This window comes from Pteronotus mesoamericanus, unplaced genomic scaffold (assembly GCF_021234165.1).
Source record: "Pteronotus mesoamericanus isolate MK-2021 breed Mesoamerican mustached bat unplaced genomic scaffold, CSHL_Meso_final scaffold_651, whole genome shotgun sequence".
NCBI lineage: Eukaryota > Metazoa > Chordata > Mammalia > Chiroptera > Mormoopidae > Pteronotus > Pteronotus mesoamericanus.
The window spans coordinates 20,790,610-20,809,045 of record NW_026555325.1 but is presented as its reverse complement, the minus strand read 5'-3'; the positions used below and the strand labels follow the sequence as shown (position 1 = coordinate 20,809,045).

General features: G+C 38.8%; 1 protein-coding gene across 1 annotated transcript in view; it reads right to left on the bottom strand.

Moving 5' to 3' along the window:
• The window catches only part of UPP2 (uridine phosphorylase 2), a 28,382-nt gene extending 10,341 nt beyond the window's left edge, over positions 1 to 18,041 (bottom strand). The window contains exons 1-6 of the mRNA XM_054562697.1: positions 17,572 to 18,041; positions 13,871 to 13,988; positions 7,450 to 7,608; positions 6,629 to 6,743; positions 3,872 to 4,081; positions 371 to 517 (exon numbers count right to left, since the gene is read on the bottom strand). Of these exons, the coding sequence (XP_054418672.1) occupies positions 371 to 517; positions 3,872 to 4,081; positions 6,629 to 6,743; positions 7,450 to 7,608; positions 13,871 to 13,988; positions 17,572 to 17,633 (811 nt within the window). The 5' untranslated portion in view covers positions 17,634 to 18,041. The remainder of the gene's footprint in view (positions 1 to 370; positions 518 to 3,871; positions 4,082 to 6,628; positions 6,744 to 7,449; positions 7,609 to 13,870; positions 13,989 to 17,571) is intronic.
• Positions 18,042 to 18,436: the final 395 nt, after the last annotated feature.

Here is an 18,436-nt window from a genome sequence, read left to right as displayed (position 1 = left end):
TTGGCGGACTACTTTTGAAGTATTTTATTTGTATCATGTCTAGATAAATTCGATTATAATAGAAAATAGCAGCCACTACCAGAATGAAGAAAGCAGAACTTTTTGTCAAATTCTGGCTAAACAAAGCACTAGCTGGTAACTTTGTACAACTTGATTTTGATCCTTGAGGCTTGTTTTCCTCATCTGCATAATGGGAATAATGTCCTGTCCACTCATAAGATATTGTGAGATAATCCATAATATAAATAATTGTAAGACATGCCTTCAACCCAAGGTAATATATAGCTGGACTTCTTTTTCCTCTCCTGTAGAGTGAAAGCACCTTAATGAAGGAAGAGCCTTTTACTCTAGGCATTCATAAAAGACTTACCTTTTAGGCCACAAAGCCTACACATGGCTGCAAACACTGTAGATTCCATCTCAATATTCCTGACACCAGCTTTATATGCTCTCTTCAGGTAATCTACCTTTTTTTCTCGGGAAAAGCTGCACAATGCTCCATCTAGTCGCCCCTGGCCTGAAAGAGAATGGAGAACATTTAGCAACTTGAAATCCTTTCACAGTGGCAAAGACATCATTAGGAGGCTTGCTGTCTGGGAGAGTGCTCTGCAGCTGACTTGACCTCTCAGGCCTCCAAGCCAGGCAGGACAAATACTGACATGCGCGTCTTCCTATCATTGGACCAGGAGCAAGGCTGTGCCTGACTTGAGAGTCTCCTATGCAGAGAGTTGTCTCCATGGTGCTGAGCGTCCCAGCTCTGAGGCAAGTAACCATTGAGTGGCCACAGCAGCCAGGACTGTGCTCAGGGATAACGGAATTAGAAAAAACATCATTTTGCCACCTATGCTAAAATCATTGCATAAAAGACAGTTGAGTTACAGGATATTCACGCAGTGCCAAATTATCACCCCAGAGATTACTTGTTCCTTTCAAAGAGAAAACTTTGAACTTGAGGGTCACTGAGAGACCTGCCCTTTGAGGAAAATCTCAGGTGGTGCCCATGACTGGGCAGTGGCCCAGGGCCAGGTGTTAGCAGAGAAGAAGAGAGTTCAAACCTCACTATGTTCTGAGCTGCTTGAGGAGCAGGACAATGGTTCAGACATTGCAACTCTCCATCTGCCCATGGTGACAGTGGTGACCAAAAACAGACATTCCATCTGCCCACCTTCTTCTCTGCCACACAGCTCTCAGGCTGTCTGCCACCCCGTTGTGATCACCTTTTCCCTTCTAGGCTGCTCTCAGTGTTCATTGTCACTTAATTTCACCCTGTGTCAACCAGTGGGCCTAGAAGGCAGTAGAAAAAATGTCTGATGCTCTAACTCCTCATCCACCCTGCAGGCACTGGAGACAGACCCCATTCCCAAGCATGGCCTGGACTGAAGCAGGGAGGCCACTAGGACTCTGTCACCATCCATTATTTGTTTCCTTTCCTTTCTTTTTATCTTTTCGGTTATTCCCACTCTAGCTATCTGCTTCTCCTTGTTCCTTCCTCCTTAGGGCTTCCTGCCAACACCTCTAATAGAACGTTATTTAAGCCAATTCAAGCGCAGAGGTCCAGAAGCCAAGCAGGTATTGTCAATGAGGCCTGGGTGGTCCAGGAGCAGCCTCACCTCACCTTCATTGAATGTACCCCGGGATGCAGGCTGGGGCTGGCCAGGCTGCCATGTATTTTATATTTTTTAATGCTATGTTATTTCAAAAGTCCAAAGCTATGGATTTTCATGTGAAATTTCAAGAAATTATAAATGTTGGCAAAAGAATTCATATTTTAAAAATTCTATGAAGGCCAAAGGAAACACTGATTCCAACAGGTTGTCCTGTGCAAGCTCTGGCTAAAACCCATCCCAACAAAGAGGCAAGGGGTTTATGACAGAGAGTTTCAACCCTATCAGACCCAACATGCTCCCCATTCTATAATACATATGTCATAAAATAAAATGTTACTAACTTGAAATAACATTTATAGATATTATAGCCTATCTCCATATATAACTTAAAAATGAAAGAGAACCAGTTAGAAATAAAGGATGCAATAATTGAAATGAAGAACAGTTTATAGGAAATCAATAGTAGAGTGGATGAAGCTGAGAATCAGATCAGTGATTTGGAATATAAGGAAGTCAAAAACAACCAATCAGAACAACAAGAAGAAAAAAGAATCTAAATAAATGAGGATAGTGTAAGGAGCTTCTGGGACAACTTCAAGCATACCAACATTTGTATCATGGGGCTGCTAGAAAGAGAAGAGCGGGAACAAGAAATTGGAAACCTATTTGAAAAAAATAATGAAAGAAAACTTCCCTAGCTTGGTGAATGAAATATACATACAAGTTCAGGAAGTACAGAGAGTCCCAAACAAGATGAACCCAAAAAAGTCCATCCCAAAACACATCCTAATTAAAATGCCAAAAGTTAAAGACAAAGAGAATCTTAAAAGCAGAAGAGACAAGCAGTTAATTTCCTACAAGGAAACCCCCATAGGACTGTCAGCTGATTTCTCTAAAGAAACTCTGTAGGCCAGAAGGGATTGGCAAGAAATATTCAAAGTTATGGCAAGCAAGGACTGACAACCAAGATTATTCTACCCAGCAGAGCTATCATTTAGAATCGAAGGACCCATGAAGAACTTCCCAGAGAAGAAAAAACTAAAGGGGTATATTACCACCAAACTAGCATTACATGAAATATTAAAGAGCCTTCTTTAAGAAGAAGCAAAAGAAAATAAAAAATATGAACCATAAAATGACAGTAAATACATATCTATCAACAGTTGAATCTAAAAAGCAAAATAAACAAACAAGCAGAACAGAAATAGAATTGAAGATGTAGAGAACATTTTAATTGTTGCCATATTGGAGGGCCATGGGGGGAACTGAGTGAAAAGAGTGAAGGGATTAAAAAGTACAAAAAAAAGTTTGGTAGTTACAGAACAACACGGGGACATAAAGTACAGAATAGGAAATGGAGTAGCCAAAGAACATATATGCAGGACCCATGGACATGGCCAATGGGGTGAGGACTGCATAAGGGAGTTGCAGGGGTGCTGGGTGGAGGAGGGCAAAGGAGGAAAAATTGGGACAACCATAATAGCATAATTAATAAAATATAATATTTTTAAAAGAAAAAATAAAGTTTGCAATAAAGATTCACAAAATTTTTTAATATAATAGTCTGTTTGGTCCAAAGGAGAAAAAAGATTTAAAATAAAATAATATGTAGTTTGATGAACATACTACAACACAACAGTATTTCTAGAATGCCCTCCAAGTAATGGTACCATCCCTGATTCGACTCTTTCTTCTGGAATGAGCAGGGTCTGATCTTGACACTTTTTCTCTTGGCCCCTCACCCCTTGTAGCAAAATATACTTAACAGTTGCCTTCAATTTGTCCCTCAACTTGATTTGAGAACACTTCAATCATTGCTGAGAGAAAAAGGATCATTCTGATATCATCCATCCCTTTGGAATTCTTCTCCTAAATATTTCTTCCCATTTTCTGGGCCCCACTCTTCTCTGAGTACCAGATCCCTTTTGAGGTATATGTGATTGTACCTCAAAATGGCAGGAACATAGAATCAGCCTATTCACCTTCTCCCAGAGTTGAAATTGAAAGCATAACAGAGATAAGATTTTGCTAACATCATTAATTGCATGTTACTGTTCAATTGTTCTTGGAGGACTGAACCTGCTCTCAATATATACTTACTATAGGTTTGCTTATTATGTCCTTATGTTCCTATGCTTTTGGAAGTTAAAAAGGCCATTTCAGTTCCTTTTAATTCCCTACTATTAATTTCAAAAATGAATTTTTGCTATAAATTATGTTTGAATAACAAAGAATTGATTTCATGATTTATAAATTCTTCTCACCTTCATAAAAATCATAGGTACACATTGTATGTCCAATGAGAGCTGGGAAGTTGGGAATTTCTTTGCTGCAGTTGAACAGTTCCTCAGCCAGTTCCTTGTCAAGTTCAGTATTTCGGGTGACAATGTTGTCCAAGATTACCTGCTCAAATCTGGGCTTAAAGAAGGAGTCCACAGCTGTATCTGTTATTACAACAGACCCCGGTGCGATCCCTGTAATGCAGAAATAAATAAGTGGTTACTTTTGACATATAGTATGTAATCTATTCTGCCAAAGATTAATTAATGCTAGTTTCTAATGATTCTCCTTCTTTTCATCCTTTAAATTATTTTTTTCCAAGTGCAATTAAATAATAGCATTCAGAAGAGGCATTTACATTTGCTGTCTTTCCAGATTCACATTTACAATGTGATGGGGTTCAGATTCCAAGACAAACATGACTCTTGGACATGCAAATTAGTATTGGCCTTCCAGCTCAAATCTGAATAAATTATGTCGGGACTAAATGAGCCTGCCAGCAAGTAGCTTTCACAAAGTGATGTGACTACTTGATAGCTAATCTTCTCTGCAACTCCTTGATTACTATAATTTCTTTGCATCTCTATCCTCTCTTCCTTCTGATTCTTATCACATTCATCCCTCCTCCCCTCTCCAACACCATGCAAATTAGGCCACTTCGCTGACCTTCCACTGCTACAGAGTCTGGCTTGCTCATGGGACTTAGTAAATCAAGTCACAGGGGCTTGAGCAACCATCTTCTCCCAACGGTTATTCTCCCTGCCTGGAATGTTCTTTTGTCCTCCCCCACAACTTTTCATCAGACTAACACCAACTCATGCTTCAGGAGCAGGCTTAAGTTACTTCCTAAAAGGTCTGAATCCATGAAGGAGGAAAATGATAAGGCAACACAGTTGTTAAATTAAATTTCCCCAGGCCCAGCATTTGACCTAGTGTTTGACCCATGCTGATTTCTTTTTAGAGCCAAAATAAGGGAACATATGATGATAGTGCCCTAGACTATTCTAACATTCATCTTACTTTTTATAATTACTCATGTGTTTGCCTATGCCCTGATTAAACATAAGCTCTATAAAGACAAGAGCATTTTCACTATTGTCTCCCCAGGTCTAGCATTATGCCTATTACATTGTAGATACTCTGTAAGGATTTGTTGAGTGAGTGAATGCTTCCATAGAGATACCATAGGGCAAATATCTGCAAACTACAATCCATGAGCCAAAGAAAAGTTTTATTGGATCACAGCCATGATCACTCATTACATACCTGTAGTTGCTTCCATACTACAATGGCAGAGGCTAGAAGTTGCAGTAAAAAACAACATGGCCTACAAGGCCTTAAATATTCACTCTCGGGCCCTTTATAGAACACAGCCATATCCTTCTGGGTTTTTATAAATTCTAAGATTGATCAACATGGGGTTAATTTAGGAGATTCACCAAGGGACCCAAGATGAGCTCTGATGATAGACCTTTGGTGGGTCAGATATTTTTTAATTAAGTCAAACAAGTGGCTCCTTGAATTATCCATTATGCCCTAAGAACAGGAAAATGACTGAGAACAAAGTTGAAAATGTGAATATGAAAATGATGCCTTCCCAATATTTATATGTGTTAGTTATTTCCAAAGCCAAAAGAAGGGTATCCAGAAGGATGCCAAATCTAGCAATGATTGCTAACATTCTCCTCTCTCTGGATGTACATCCACAGATGTCTTTTTTTTTTTTTTTAATTTCATCTGTGAGAGCCTTGGGTGGACTTTATTCCTGTACTACAGCTTTGGAAGGTGCTTAATCTTTTCAAACATGTCTGTTTTTAGTGAATCATGTAGCTCTGTGATGTTGGACAAGTCACTTCTCCAGTTTTTTAGTTTGAGGATTTCTGAAGGTCCATTCTTACTCCAAAAACGTGTAGTTCTACGACAAAAATCTGAGCCTTTTTTATTGTTCCCATTCAGTCCAGTCACTCTGTCAACCAAACTCTTCCAGTTACAATGCTCTGTCTATATTTGCATTTGGTGACAGAGTACAATCACTCCCTCACAAGATCTGCTCTGGAAGAAAAGGCTGAAAAAGAAGGCTTCCTTATAACTTGACCTCAGATCAATATGGAAGCATAAGCAAGGCCCCTGACCAGCTGCCTGACCAGGTAGGAAGTAGGGAGAAGGGAAGCTTAGGAAAAACCTTAGGAAGCATCAGTTGGTCCTTCCCTAAAAGTTATTTGGTCTATTCTGGCGTGTTGGTGAGGAAAAAACACAGCCAAGGAAATGGATGTAGTCATCAGCATGTGCTTAAAGCAATATTTTCCTAAAAGCTATGAGGTCTGCTTACTTAGCTGACAAAAAAGGCAATTATCAGTGATTGAAAGCACTTATTTCTGTCACTTATAAACTCTTAACACCTCAAAATTTACTGTAACCCTCAAAACTTACTCTTATCCTCAAAATATATTTCCTAGCAATTCTTTCACTCTTTCCCTTAAGAACACCTAAGTTTATGTGGGCAACAGGTTGGCAGGATCTCTCACTCCAGGTTTCCATGGAGAGAAAGAAGGAAGATAAAAATGAAATATCTTTTTTAATTTCTTTAAATTTCAATGTCTTTAAATGTCCTCAAGCCTAGCCGCCTGACACTTTTTAGCCCATCTGGTTTTCTGCTGGGCTCTGAATATGTTGATGTATATTTGCAACTATTCTGTATGGGACAATTGCTATGATATAATACTAGAAATCAAGCATCTCACCTATTCCCCCTGATGTACCAATTCTGATGATGGTAACATCAGAGCACTGGGCGTGATGCAGTAATTTGATAAGTTCATGAAGCATGATAGACATGGAGGGAATCCCCATGCCATGCTGTCGAGAGAAAAGAGAAAGTCATTACACAAACTGACACATGCACAGGACATAGTTTCTTTCTTCATTACAAGTTAACAGCCCTCAGATACATTTACATAATCATTATGACTTTGCGAAAGCTGAGGAAACGGTAAGTCAGCTCTAACTGACGCCTATATGACATGCTGATAGATGTGTCCATCTGTGAGGATCAGAGAGAAGCATCTCCCTGCCAGCTGAACTGGGCTCAGCCCTCACCATCAAGCACGGCAGCAGGCCATGGCGCGGCAGCAGGCCATGGCGCGGTGCACTGGGATGTCAGGGCACAGCTATTTTTCATCTCCTCCCTGGGTTGTTGACAGTGAGCCTTTGAAGGAGAGCTTTTTCTCAAGATCGACTCGATTTCGAGGAAATATAAATTCGGCTGCCATGTAAATCTGTCCCTTCCCACACCATACCAAATGAAATAGTAAATCCATGTCACTGCTGTCATGCGCCCTTGTTCATGTGTTCAGTGGCTAAGTGGCAACTAATAAACCAAAGGGACACTGGAATGCAATGTTCTGCCCCTGGGGCTTTTTCCTACAGTGAATGTCACACCTGGAAACTTAATTTAATTGTGGGAGAAGACAAAGCAGGAGGGAAAAAAATTCGTGCCTTCAGAAGCCCCCTCTTTTTCTGCGAGTTTGCGGTGACCGCCGGCGGGCAGCCACGGAGCACTTACGCTGACGGCCAGCACGGGCCCGGTTTTGTACATGCAGTATCTATCGGTCCCAGCGCAGAGGTCCTCCACGTCCTCCCCGCTTCCCTCCAGCCCGAGCTCCTTCTGCATGAACAGTGCAAACGCTCTCATTCTCTTGGGGCTCCCACCAACGCAGACAAACTGTTAACAAAAATAGACAATGACCTGCTTTAATGACTGGGATAAAAACTGAGGGTCAGCTTTTGACATTAGACATGTTTTTATTTTATTTTTCATTAATTGACTTAAGAGTATGTGTGGATGTTATGGGTTATGTTCATGAGTTAACTAATTTGCATCATTTACCTGTAAATAAGGCAACCAGACACAAAGTGTGATGTGCTTCATTAGTAAAGAAAAAGATCATCGCAAAATCAAATTAACTGTTGCTTTTAGTCCAGCTGGTGTTTGCTGGTGTTTTAGTTCACAGTGAACATCAACCAGCTCTTAGCTGATATCAGCAAGGCTATTGTTGGGCATTAACAGGCTATATGCTTAGTATGTACATACCAAGCACATTAAAAGTAAGCAACATGAGAACAAAAGGAGAACTGTGAGGTTGACATATGTTTTGTCACCCTACGTTCCCAATCATAAGTTGTTATTGTAAAATGTGTTATGTTAACTTAAAGTTTTAAAAAATTAATCACATCAAAACTTTCCCAACCTCTCACTCAGGAGAAATTTTCATGGAGCAAGCCTTGTTGTGGATTTAAAATCTCATACAGTATTTCATCAACTCCAATAATTTGTTTTCGCTTTCTTTTGTTCACATTTTAACATCTCTGAAATTGCAATAAGTATTGTAGTCAAGAGAGTCAAATCTAATAAAATATGGTCATAAAATTGTCTGGGAGTTTCTTGTGCAAGAGCCCATCAGGGTCCATCGGCCCCAGGGGCGGGGAGGTGCCTGTCAGAGAGGCCCGAGTGGCTAACAGCAGCATGGGTGAGCAGCCAGCCTGGGGAGTGCCAGGGCCAGCAGTGCGGAGGGTGAGTGGCAGCAGATGTCAGAGGCCTGAGGACGCACAGCCGCAGAAAGGCGTGGGGCGCAAAGCCATTAGGGAACCTAAGCTAATCGGTGAGGCGCACAGTCTGAGGAAGCTCAGTCAGAGGTAAGGCAACACAGTGGTTAAGGGCCTGCCCTTTGGGATAAATCTGGCTTTGCACCCCAACCCCATCACTGATTAAGTAACTTGCTAGTGTTACAGACGTAATCTCTACGTGCCTCGGATCATCATCTCCAAAGTAGAAAACCACAGTACCCTTCGGGTGCGTTTGTGAGGATAAAACAGGATTGACGATGGCAGAGGACATGGCACAAAGCCAGGCATGGTCTGAGCATTCAGCAAACGGTAACTACAATACTATTTGTCAGCTCATGTAGCAATTTCCTGGTGTTGCTTTTGAGCTTGTGTATTGTTTCTGTATTGCGGAATTCAGTAGAAATGAAGTTTATTCAAATCCAGTAACGAAAGGCAGTTGGTGGTGACCGACTGTTGTGGGCAGCACTGGGTGGAGGATCAGAAGGGCTGCTGGTGAGGTCCCACACAGGGAGGGAATATCTGGCTAAGGAAATACCTCACTGAACTTGTACAATGGCACCCCCACTCACAAATGATTTACTGTCACTGCTCAGTGGTCTGATTTCATGGTGCATTCTGTTCCCATTTAGCAATAATTCCTATGCCACACTCATTTTCAATTATGAGACATAATTATCCTTTTATCCAGCCTCTCTACTTCTCTTCTACCCTCATTACTGTCTTTCCTGTGGCTTCTGAAAAGTTTCCCTGATGGGGTTACTTAAAGTTGGTAATGAACTACATTGGAAGTCAGCCATACAGGCCAGGTAGCAGAGAGAGTAAGACCATGGTCTAAAATGAATTTTTAAACTATTATTGATTACTTATGAAATTTTTCTCTCTATTGGTATGGACAATTAAGACTTAGTTCAAGATCTGAGTACAAAGAGGGTTTTGCTTTGTTTTGTCTTCCTTTTTACAAACTACAGTAGTTTGAAAATAATCTCATTTTGTGGTGCCAGTGAATATAAATGACAACTATTTATATTGACCATAAAACAAAAACAGATACTAGAATAGCTTACAGTTTGAATTCTGTGAACTCTAGGTATCGCTGTAATCAACAGGAATTTCTGGATATTTCTGGTGACATAAAGATGGTAGGTATAGACAGAAGCATTTTTATTTTTGAAGCCTTACTCTTAAATCAGACTTACTAAGTATCACCTCTAGACACAATTTTAAGTCTGGCTGCTTTAATGAGAAGTAAAATGTGGCTGAGGACCACCAAGCAACACTGACCTTATGTGACACTTACTGTGATTTATGTTCTAAACAAAATTACCATTTGTCTGGTTTTATCAAAGAAGATAAAAGTGCATTGGGAAAGAGCCTGCAGTATTACAAAAAATGTGTTAAGGACTCTGCTATGTATTGCCAGAATTAAATCACTTTCAAATGTGCCTACTATCTTAAAAGACTTACCTTTGCCATGTTGTATTAACCTGGTCCTATTGCAGTTTATGTATGTTGTATATTTACAAAGAAGTATAAGCATTTTTAAAATGCATATTACAGAGTGTTATATGGTAATTCTTTTTCATGTTACTTGAAATTTCTAGCGAGAGACTGGAGGATATGTCAGTAATTTTATAAAAGACATATTTGAATGTTGAGTTTGAGTAAATAACTTCTAATGCTCTTCCATTGTATTTTTTAATTGCTTGATTCATTCCAGTGAGTACAACAAAGTCTGATTATCTGTTCACCAAAGCTGTTTCTCCTTCTTTCTGGGCACACAACTAAACTGAGCTTCCCAACCTCCTCTCCAATGAGATAAGGCCATATGGCTGCATTCCAGCCACTAGAATGTGAGCAGAGGTGATGGGTGCCACTTCCTGTCCTAGCCCATAGAAATGCCCCATCGGTGATCCTGCAGATTGTCTTCTCCTGTCTGCTGGACAGGTGTTGACTCTCTGGAAAACTTTGCAAGCCACTCCTCAAATGTGACAGAGCACCGAGATGGAAAGAGCCTGGGTCCTTGAATCACCAGTTGGAGGAAAGCCACCCATCAACTGGGAACACCCACCTTGTACTCAATGTAAATAAGAAATAAACTTATGTTGTGCTAAACCACTGATATTTCGAGGTACTGGCTAGCAAAAAACTTTAAAAATGTGGTAGGTAAAAAAATAGGAATTATTGTCAAAATCTTTAAGCCTTAAATTTTACACATCCGGAGTTCTCCTTTCCTTAGAAAATAATGCTGTTAATAATGATGATCATCTCTGTGAAGACAAGGCTGAGTGTTCAGGCGCTGGTAGCTTATGGCCTCTCTTCTTAGCTAGAATTGCTGCCCTGGGATTCAAGGAATCAAGAAACTGAACCCAGCATGTTCTCATTCAAAAATAACAATGTGGCTGAAAAAAGGCAAGTTTCTAAGAAAACACCTCTGAATATAAAGCAGGCTTTACCTGCTACCTCTAAAAGAATGGTCAAACAGCAAGTTCTAATTATTTGAACTGCATGACCTACTTCTCAAGCCACACACACACACACACACACACACACACACACACACACTTTTGCCTGTTATCCATCCAAATGGTCCAATCAATAGAGTTGCTCTCTGGTAGGACAAAATAGGTTCTAAACCAGAGCATCCTTTTTTATTCAAAAGAGAATCAACAGAAGAGGTTTCCACCAGGTACATAGTGGATAAGGAGGGATAGTGGTTATGGCAGAGTGTGAGAATAGTGCTGATGAAAATTTAGTCAAGTAGAGAGATTAAGGCCTGATTTCTGGGATTGTAACCAAGATGAGGTAACTCTGCCTCTGTACATGTGTGTGTGTGCGCGCACGTGTGTGTGTATGGGAGATATGTGTGAGTCCTTCTATTTTCATGTCTGAAACAAAGATTTCCATTGCAGTGATTTCCCAGAAACTGACACTTGGAGTACCAAAATGTAGTGTTCTTTTTCTTTCAAATAAAGAAGAGCCATTACTTTTTTCATCAGAGAAGCCCTAAGGTTCAGTCCCAGCTCTTTCACTTCCCCTCTGTGTTAGGCCTATTACATATATAGAAGGATAGATGATAGATATAGATAAATATAAATATAGGTACAGATATGCAGATGTACTGCTATACCATATTTATAACATGTACAGATAAGTTGTAACATTTTATATATATATATGTTTGAACCTCAGTTTTCTCATCTGTACAATGGGGATAATAACAAATACCTTAGTTTTCACGGGGTTCAAATAATGTACCATGTACCTGTGCCTAATACAGAGTCTAATTCATGGAAAGCACTAGAAATGTAGATAATAGAAGACTTTCTGTCTTAAAAACATATCCTGAGTCTTTCCAGTTTATTAATTATAATGAATCTATGTTTAGATGGTAGGGGTGTTTAGGTGTATTTTTAAGAATTATTGGGTTTTTAAAAATATTTTTTTCAATCTTAAATAATGGAGTTACCCCCAGATAAAGGTCCTGGGAACATCATTGTGAGGTATGAACTTCAAACTTAACATTTGAATTCAGGTAAAGTCTGGTTAATGAATAACAGAGACAGCATTTTCAATGACTCTTGGAGCAGAAACATCAGAAACATCAGTGAGGAGAGAGGTGACATTGAGAAGATGAAGCCAATATGGAGAGAGGCCGCTACAAAACAGGGGGCGGCAGCGTGGAGGGTCTTGGGGAAAGGAAGGGGAGAGTCCTGTCAAATCAGCCCACACCCTCCCGCATTGTGCCCTAGGAGAGATGAGAGCGATGTAGCTCCCACTGTTAAAGAACAACATAGATTGATTTCTTCTCTTTATCCCTTCCTTTCTCTTTCCTTCCTTCCTCCCTCCCTCCCTCGCTCCCTTCCCCCTCTCTCCCCTCTTTTCCCTCTCTCTCCCCCTCTCCTTTTCTCTCTCTCTCTTTCCTTCCTCCTCCTCCCCCATCTCCTCCCTCTCCTCCTTCTTATCCTTCTAACCTCCTTCTCATCTTCCTCCCCTTTTTCCAATGCCCATTCCCTATTAATGGACTATTCTCAGTTACTGTGACTCTAAAAATCCACGTAGGTAAAGTGAGCTCCAAGTCCTAGCTCTGCCACTGTATGTTGGACCTTGTTAACTTCCCTTGCTTTCCAGAACTCAATTTCCTTGTTTTATGGAGAATGTAAATAAATATTTGCTAACCCCACCTAAAAGAACTAATATAAAGATTAAGTGAGACTGGATATAAAAGCTTTTTTGTTTTTTTGTGTTTGTAATTGATAAAGAAGTGAATAAAAGTTAGATGAAAACTGCACAACTCTCTCCTGGTGGGGCTGTGAATACGTATAGGCCTTTTGGAAAACAAAAATTCTTTAAAAAGTTTATTCCTTTTGAGTGTTTCTATGAATCATCCTAAGCAAATAGATTTAAATGTAAAAAATCTTTAGGTCCAAAAATATCCATTTTAGTGCTGCTTATAATAGAAGATATTTTTACATAAAAATAGAAAGTAGAATATATAATGTGTGGGGCAGCCACTGACATCCATAAACAATGTATTTCAAAGAAAACGTCATAATATTGGGAAAATGGTAATGATATAAAGTTAAGTGAAAAATTCAGGATGCAAAGTTATATAATTCTCATTATTTAAAAATCTATTTATTAAAAAGGATTGGAAGAAAAGAAAATAGGTTGTTGTCCATGTTTAGATGGTAGGGGTGTTTAGGTGTATTTTTAAAAATGATTGGGTTTAAAAAAATTTTTTTTTCAATCTTAAATAATGGACATGAGCTACTTTTATTATAAACATAATCACATATATATATCATGTATATCATGTATTATGTATATATGACAAAGTAAATACTAGAGAAGTACAATTTCCCTAGCAGTATTCTATAAAGAATTTTCTTATAACATTTCTTATGAAATAACAAAAATCTTAATAACATGAGATATTGAATACTGTTTATTTTTAAGATAGCATTGTTAATTTTGTTGAGCTATGGTGTGCTTTAATAAAATGTGAATTAGTGAAGTTCTGCTCCAAATGCAGATGTTAAACAGTGAACTGAATTGTAATGAATTCTCAGCACCCAGCAGTATTGTCAATGAAATTGTATTTATCTCTAAGAACCAGAGCAGCCAAATAATCATGTCTGTATTAAATTTAGTTTGAGAACCTTTATGTCTTGTTGGGGTGGAAATGATTGTTCAAGATATACACAATTCTAAATTGTTTCAGAGAATGAGAATGACTTCAGTTCCTAGTGGGACCTCTGACATTTTGCTAACTGACTGGGTAAAGTTTGTGTTGGGAAAATTAGATATATCAGCAGAAGAAAAACATTTCTTTTTCCCTCAAGTTCGAAATGTTTTTTTACCTTTACATCTCCGAACATTGCCGGTAGGTTGTGTGTTTTTGTTCCTAAATCCAAGTGATAGAGAATGTCTTCATCCATAGAATCCAGGTAAGGATTTTTAACATGAACAAATCTTTTTCTGGGAAAAATAATATGAAGAAGATGTAAAGAAATTTAGAGAAAAGTCATGCAAAAGAGAAAAGATATCTGTCTACACTTATGATAATCACTAGTCCAAACACTGGACATTTAGGATTAAATGATTTACTGAGAAGCAAATATTATTATATTATAATAAAAACAACACCAATAATAATAATGGCTAATATTTTCTGCACACATATGCATAGCCTTAAGCACGAAGACTGCACACTGCCATAAAAACAACATGTAATAAATGTATTACATCATTCAATCCCATAACCGTTCTATTAGGTAAGCAATACTAACTAATCCAAAGTACAAATGAAGGAGCCAAGGCTTACAGAAGTTGAGAAATTTATGCAAGATTTTACAATCAGTAGATTACAAAACCCTCTGTTCTATCCAGTTCTGTCTGGCCCTAGTGGTCATTTTATTTCTCTGCATGGGAGGCTGTGTAACATAAGCTACTGGGATCTGTAGTCAGATTGTCTGGGTTCCACTACCAGTTCATTTAGTGTGTACACACACGCACACGCACACACACACACACACACACGCAAATTGTGCAACTTTGGCTAAGTAATTTTATCTTTGCTTGTTGAAAGTTTCCTCATCTGTACTATGGGTATAGTGAAAATAATAACTGCTTTGCAAGATTGCTCTCAGGAATGTATGAGCCTAGTTGGGCTACTACCCTTCCTCTCACTCAGTAAAATGAGGCAAGATAGTGAATTGATTGTCTTTGGTTATTACAGTAGTGATTATATACTACTTTAATTATTAGCGATAAATTATCTGTCATACCACAGTGGGTCAAGTCATCTTTGCCAAGAGCTGCCTGACTTCTTTGCTCTATGTTCCTTCCACTTCCCTCTAAACATCTTAACAAAACTTTTATATTTTTCTCTATTTCCAGTGATCTCCAACCATTAAAAAATAGTTTAAAAACATTGGTGCCGAGGCCCCAGCGAATTTAGACTCTCAAAGTATTTTTTCAATCTTCCCAGATGATCTTTCCAGGCCAATCAAAATTGAGAATCCCTCTTGAGGACTTTGTTCCTGAAACACCCTTCCCCTTTCCCTCCATTGTTCATGGATCAGAATCCTATTCACTGTTCAACGTCAAATTCAAATATCACCTCCTCCAGGAAGGCTTTCCCAAGCATCTTCCCTCCCCAGTCCAGATGAATTCCCATCTACTACTGTGCACCTAAAGCATTTAATTCACACCTAGGCTGAGAGATAAGATTTCAAGTGCTAATTTTCTGTCTCCCCAGAAAAATTGTGAATTTCCTCATGCAAGCTGTCTCATATATCTTTTTTTAATCCCCAAGTCTTAAGAAATTATATTTGTTGAATTAAATTGGACTGTTCAGTAAGTGGAACAGAATACTATTAATTTTCTCCTCAAAAACATTTAGGGTAACAGATTCTTAATTAGTCAGTGGATCATGGTGGATTTCAAAAATAAAGTATTCCATGCTGTTAGTAAACTTTCCTACTTCAGAACAAGCCTCAAAGCCCCAAAGCAAAAGGACCCCTCCTTTCTTCTCCTGGTGAGGGGCAAGAGGACATTTACCAGTAATCCCTTGTAGGAAAAAATGTGGTCAATAAACCAGCAGCATTGCCATGGAAACTTGTTAGAAATGCAAAATCTCAGGCCCCACCCTAAACCTACTGAATCAAAATCTGTCTTTTAAACAACTCTTGTGCAATTTCTGTGCCCATTAAAGCTTGAGAAACACTGCCATCCACTTTCTCTTCCAACTGCTCTTATACTTTGCTTGACTCTGCCAAAACTGCTTTTCCTCTCTAGAGATTTTTCTTTGGATTCCCAACTGAATCTATAAATCCTTACTCTAGAAAAGAGTGTCCTTCATCTACCCCAGTGATTCAAAACCCTGACTCCATATCAGAATCACCTGGGGTGCTTTACAAAGTGCTGGTACCTGAGCCCCACACCTAGAAATTCTGATTCAGATTGTCAAGGAGATACAGGCCTTTATATATTTAATATCGCTGATGGACTCCAGCTTTCCTGTCTTCCAAAAGAAATTCTCAAACCATTCACTATATTCTCTCGTATTAATTACAATACTCGTATTAATTCATTAGGAGATATTCTTTAGTTTTCCTTGATGATCTGTTTCAATAGCTAATGATCCCTTGGTCAGAAAATAGGGGGGAAGAGGGCATGTCTGTAGAAGATTTGTATCCCTTCGGGCTCATCAAAAGCACTTCTAAGATGATCCCTCTATCATTTAGCAAAGACTCCTTTAAGATATTATGCCAAATTCGATCCAGTATGAATCTGACAACTACAATATATCAATCTTTCCAAAACACAAAATGTTTACTAAATAGGCTACATGCACTGTTTTTTTTCTCAATCTTGTGTTTCATTTTCTTTCCTTTTTCTAAAACGTGGGCCAAAAGGTGGTGTTGGGAATAGTCTTTTAGCAAACTGTGACACAACATGGTCAGTATTAACCAGAGAAAAGAGACGGCCAAAAAGGTTTTTTCTTTTTAGCATTACCTTCCTCTTCATAATTTTTCCTTGTCTTTTTCCTTGATTTCCCTGAACAAATGAACATGATAGAAGGATGCTCTGTTCAGATTGGGTAGGTGGAATACTCTCTGCAACAGTGACATGATGGAGGCTTTCAGCAAGGCATCTGATACCACTCAGCCAATGAGAGCAAACGCACAAAAATTCCTTAAGCCTCCTGAAGATTAATGCTCTATTATGTTCTGTGAACTTGGGACAAGAATTGGAGCTAAATTTGCAGACAGCTTTAGCAGATTTATGTCCACTCCTGAGATGAATAACATACATGGTATTTTAGAAGTGAATTCTATGTAAAGTCTATCACAAAGCATATGAAATCACTTTGTAATATGCTGCAACACAGTTAAATCTCCCTGAGGCACTGGAGGCCCCTTTAATTATTTCTCAGACATTTCAGCCCATGGTCCTGGAATTAAAGTCTGAACTCCAGGCTGAACTTTGAATTTGTTCGCTCATGCAAGTTAGTTAATCTTTTGCATGGTTTCTTTTTTAAAATTCACATTTTTAAAAGATTTTATTTATTTATTTTTAGAGAAGGGGGGAAGGGAGGGAGAAAGAGAGGGAGAGAAATATCGATGTAAGAAATACATCAAAATCAGTTGCCTCTTATGTGACCTCAACCGGGGATCTGGCCAGCAACATGGGCATGTGCCCTGACTGGGAATCCAAGCAGCCACCTTTTGGTTCACAGGCCAGTACTCAATCCACTGAGTCACACCAGCCAGAGCTTATTTCACTTTTAAAATAATTGAGATATAATTGGCAGATTGCCTCACTTTCTTAGATGAATCAAATTCCTCAAAGAACCAAGAAATGAAAATGTCATTAAAGAAGATTTGCATTGTATTTATTTTGCTTTGTATTGTGAGCTCTGTTCCAACTCACTGTAAACTTAAGAAATTTAAGTAACTTAAGAAACTTTGTAGAGGTTCTATCTCTTGAACATTTAATATAAAATCCAAAGAACATCCATCTGATCAAAATAAATAAAAAAATTGAAATTACTTACCCAACATATTTATTCCTGTCAGATCCCATGGATTTATTGGAAGCAGGTAAAATTGAAGCCATACTTTGTACTGTGTGGATAGTCACTCTCAAGTTAATGTCAGGAAATAAATATATGGTAAGTTGCTATTAAATTATAGGGTAATCATAATAGTTCAATCCAAGTTAGAATAAAACCCTCCCTTAAAGTCTATGTTTTCTTCTAAAATCACTAATGGAACTTTCCTCTTAGCATTCAAACTCCCTTACCAATTCAGAAAAATATTCTTTGACATGGCCTTTTATACTATAGTCCAGCTTTCCAAGAAACACTTCCCTAAGAAGATAGGCCCCTTTGAAGGTGTGGCATCCTATCTCATCGACCAGGTTGGCTAGTTTGTTAACTGTTGACCAGTGCACTTTCCCCTCATTCTGACCTTGGCCCCAGCAAGGGTCTGGTGTGGCACACCAATGTACTTTTGGACAACTTTATATAAATCCAAGTCCTTCATTGGTTTCCATAATAACTCCACCACATTGTCTCAAAAGTGTGTCCAGTACATGTGAGAACTTTCGGTTCCTGAACATTTTATTTTCTCACCCCATCCTACCCCTCGCCAACTTGTTTTGATTCTGAGTTCACAAGTAAGAAAAACATAAAAGTCGTGACCTCAGAATGCCTCTTCATCCGAACTCTGCCCATTCAAATTCACACAGAAGCTCTGATAATTAAACAAAATCTGTTTCCTGGGGCTTCATTACACTAAACCCTAGGCTGCCCATAAAATCCAATGAAGCAGCTGTTGGAGGTCAATCCAAGTAGAATAACAAAATAAGGCCTAACGTTTTCAGAAAATAGAGAGTCTCTTTTAAGAAATCCATAAATT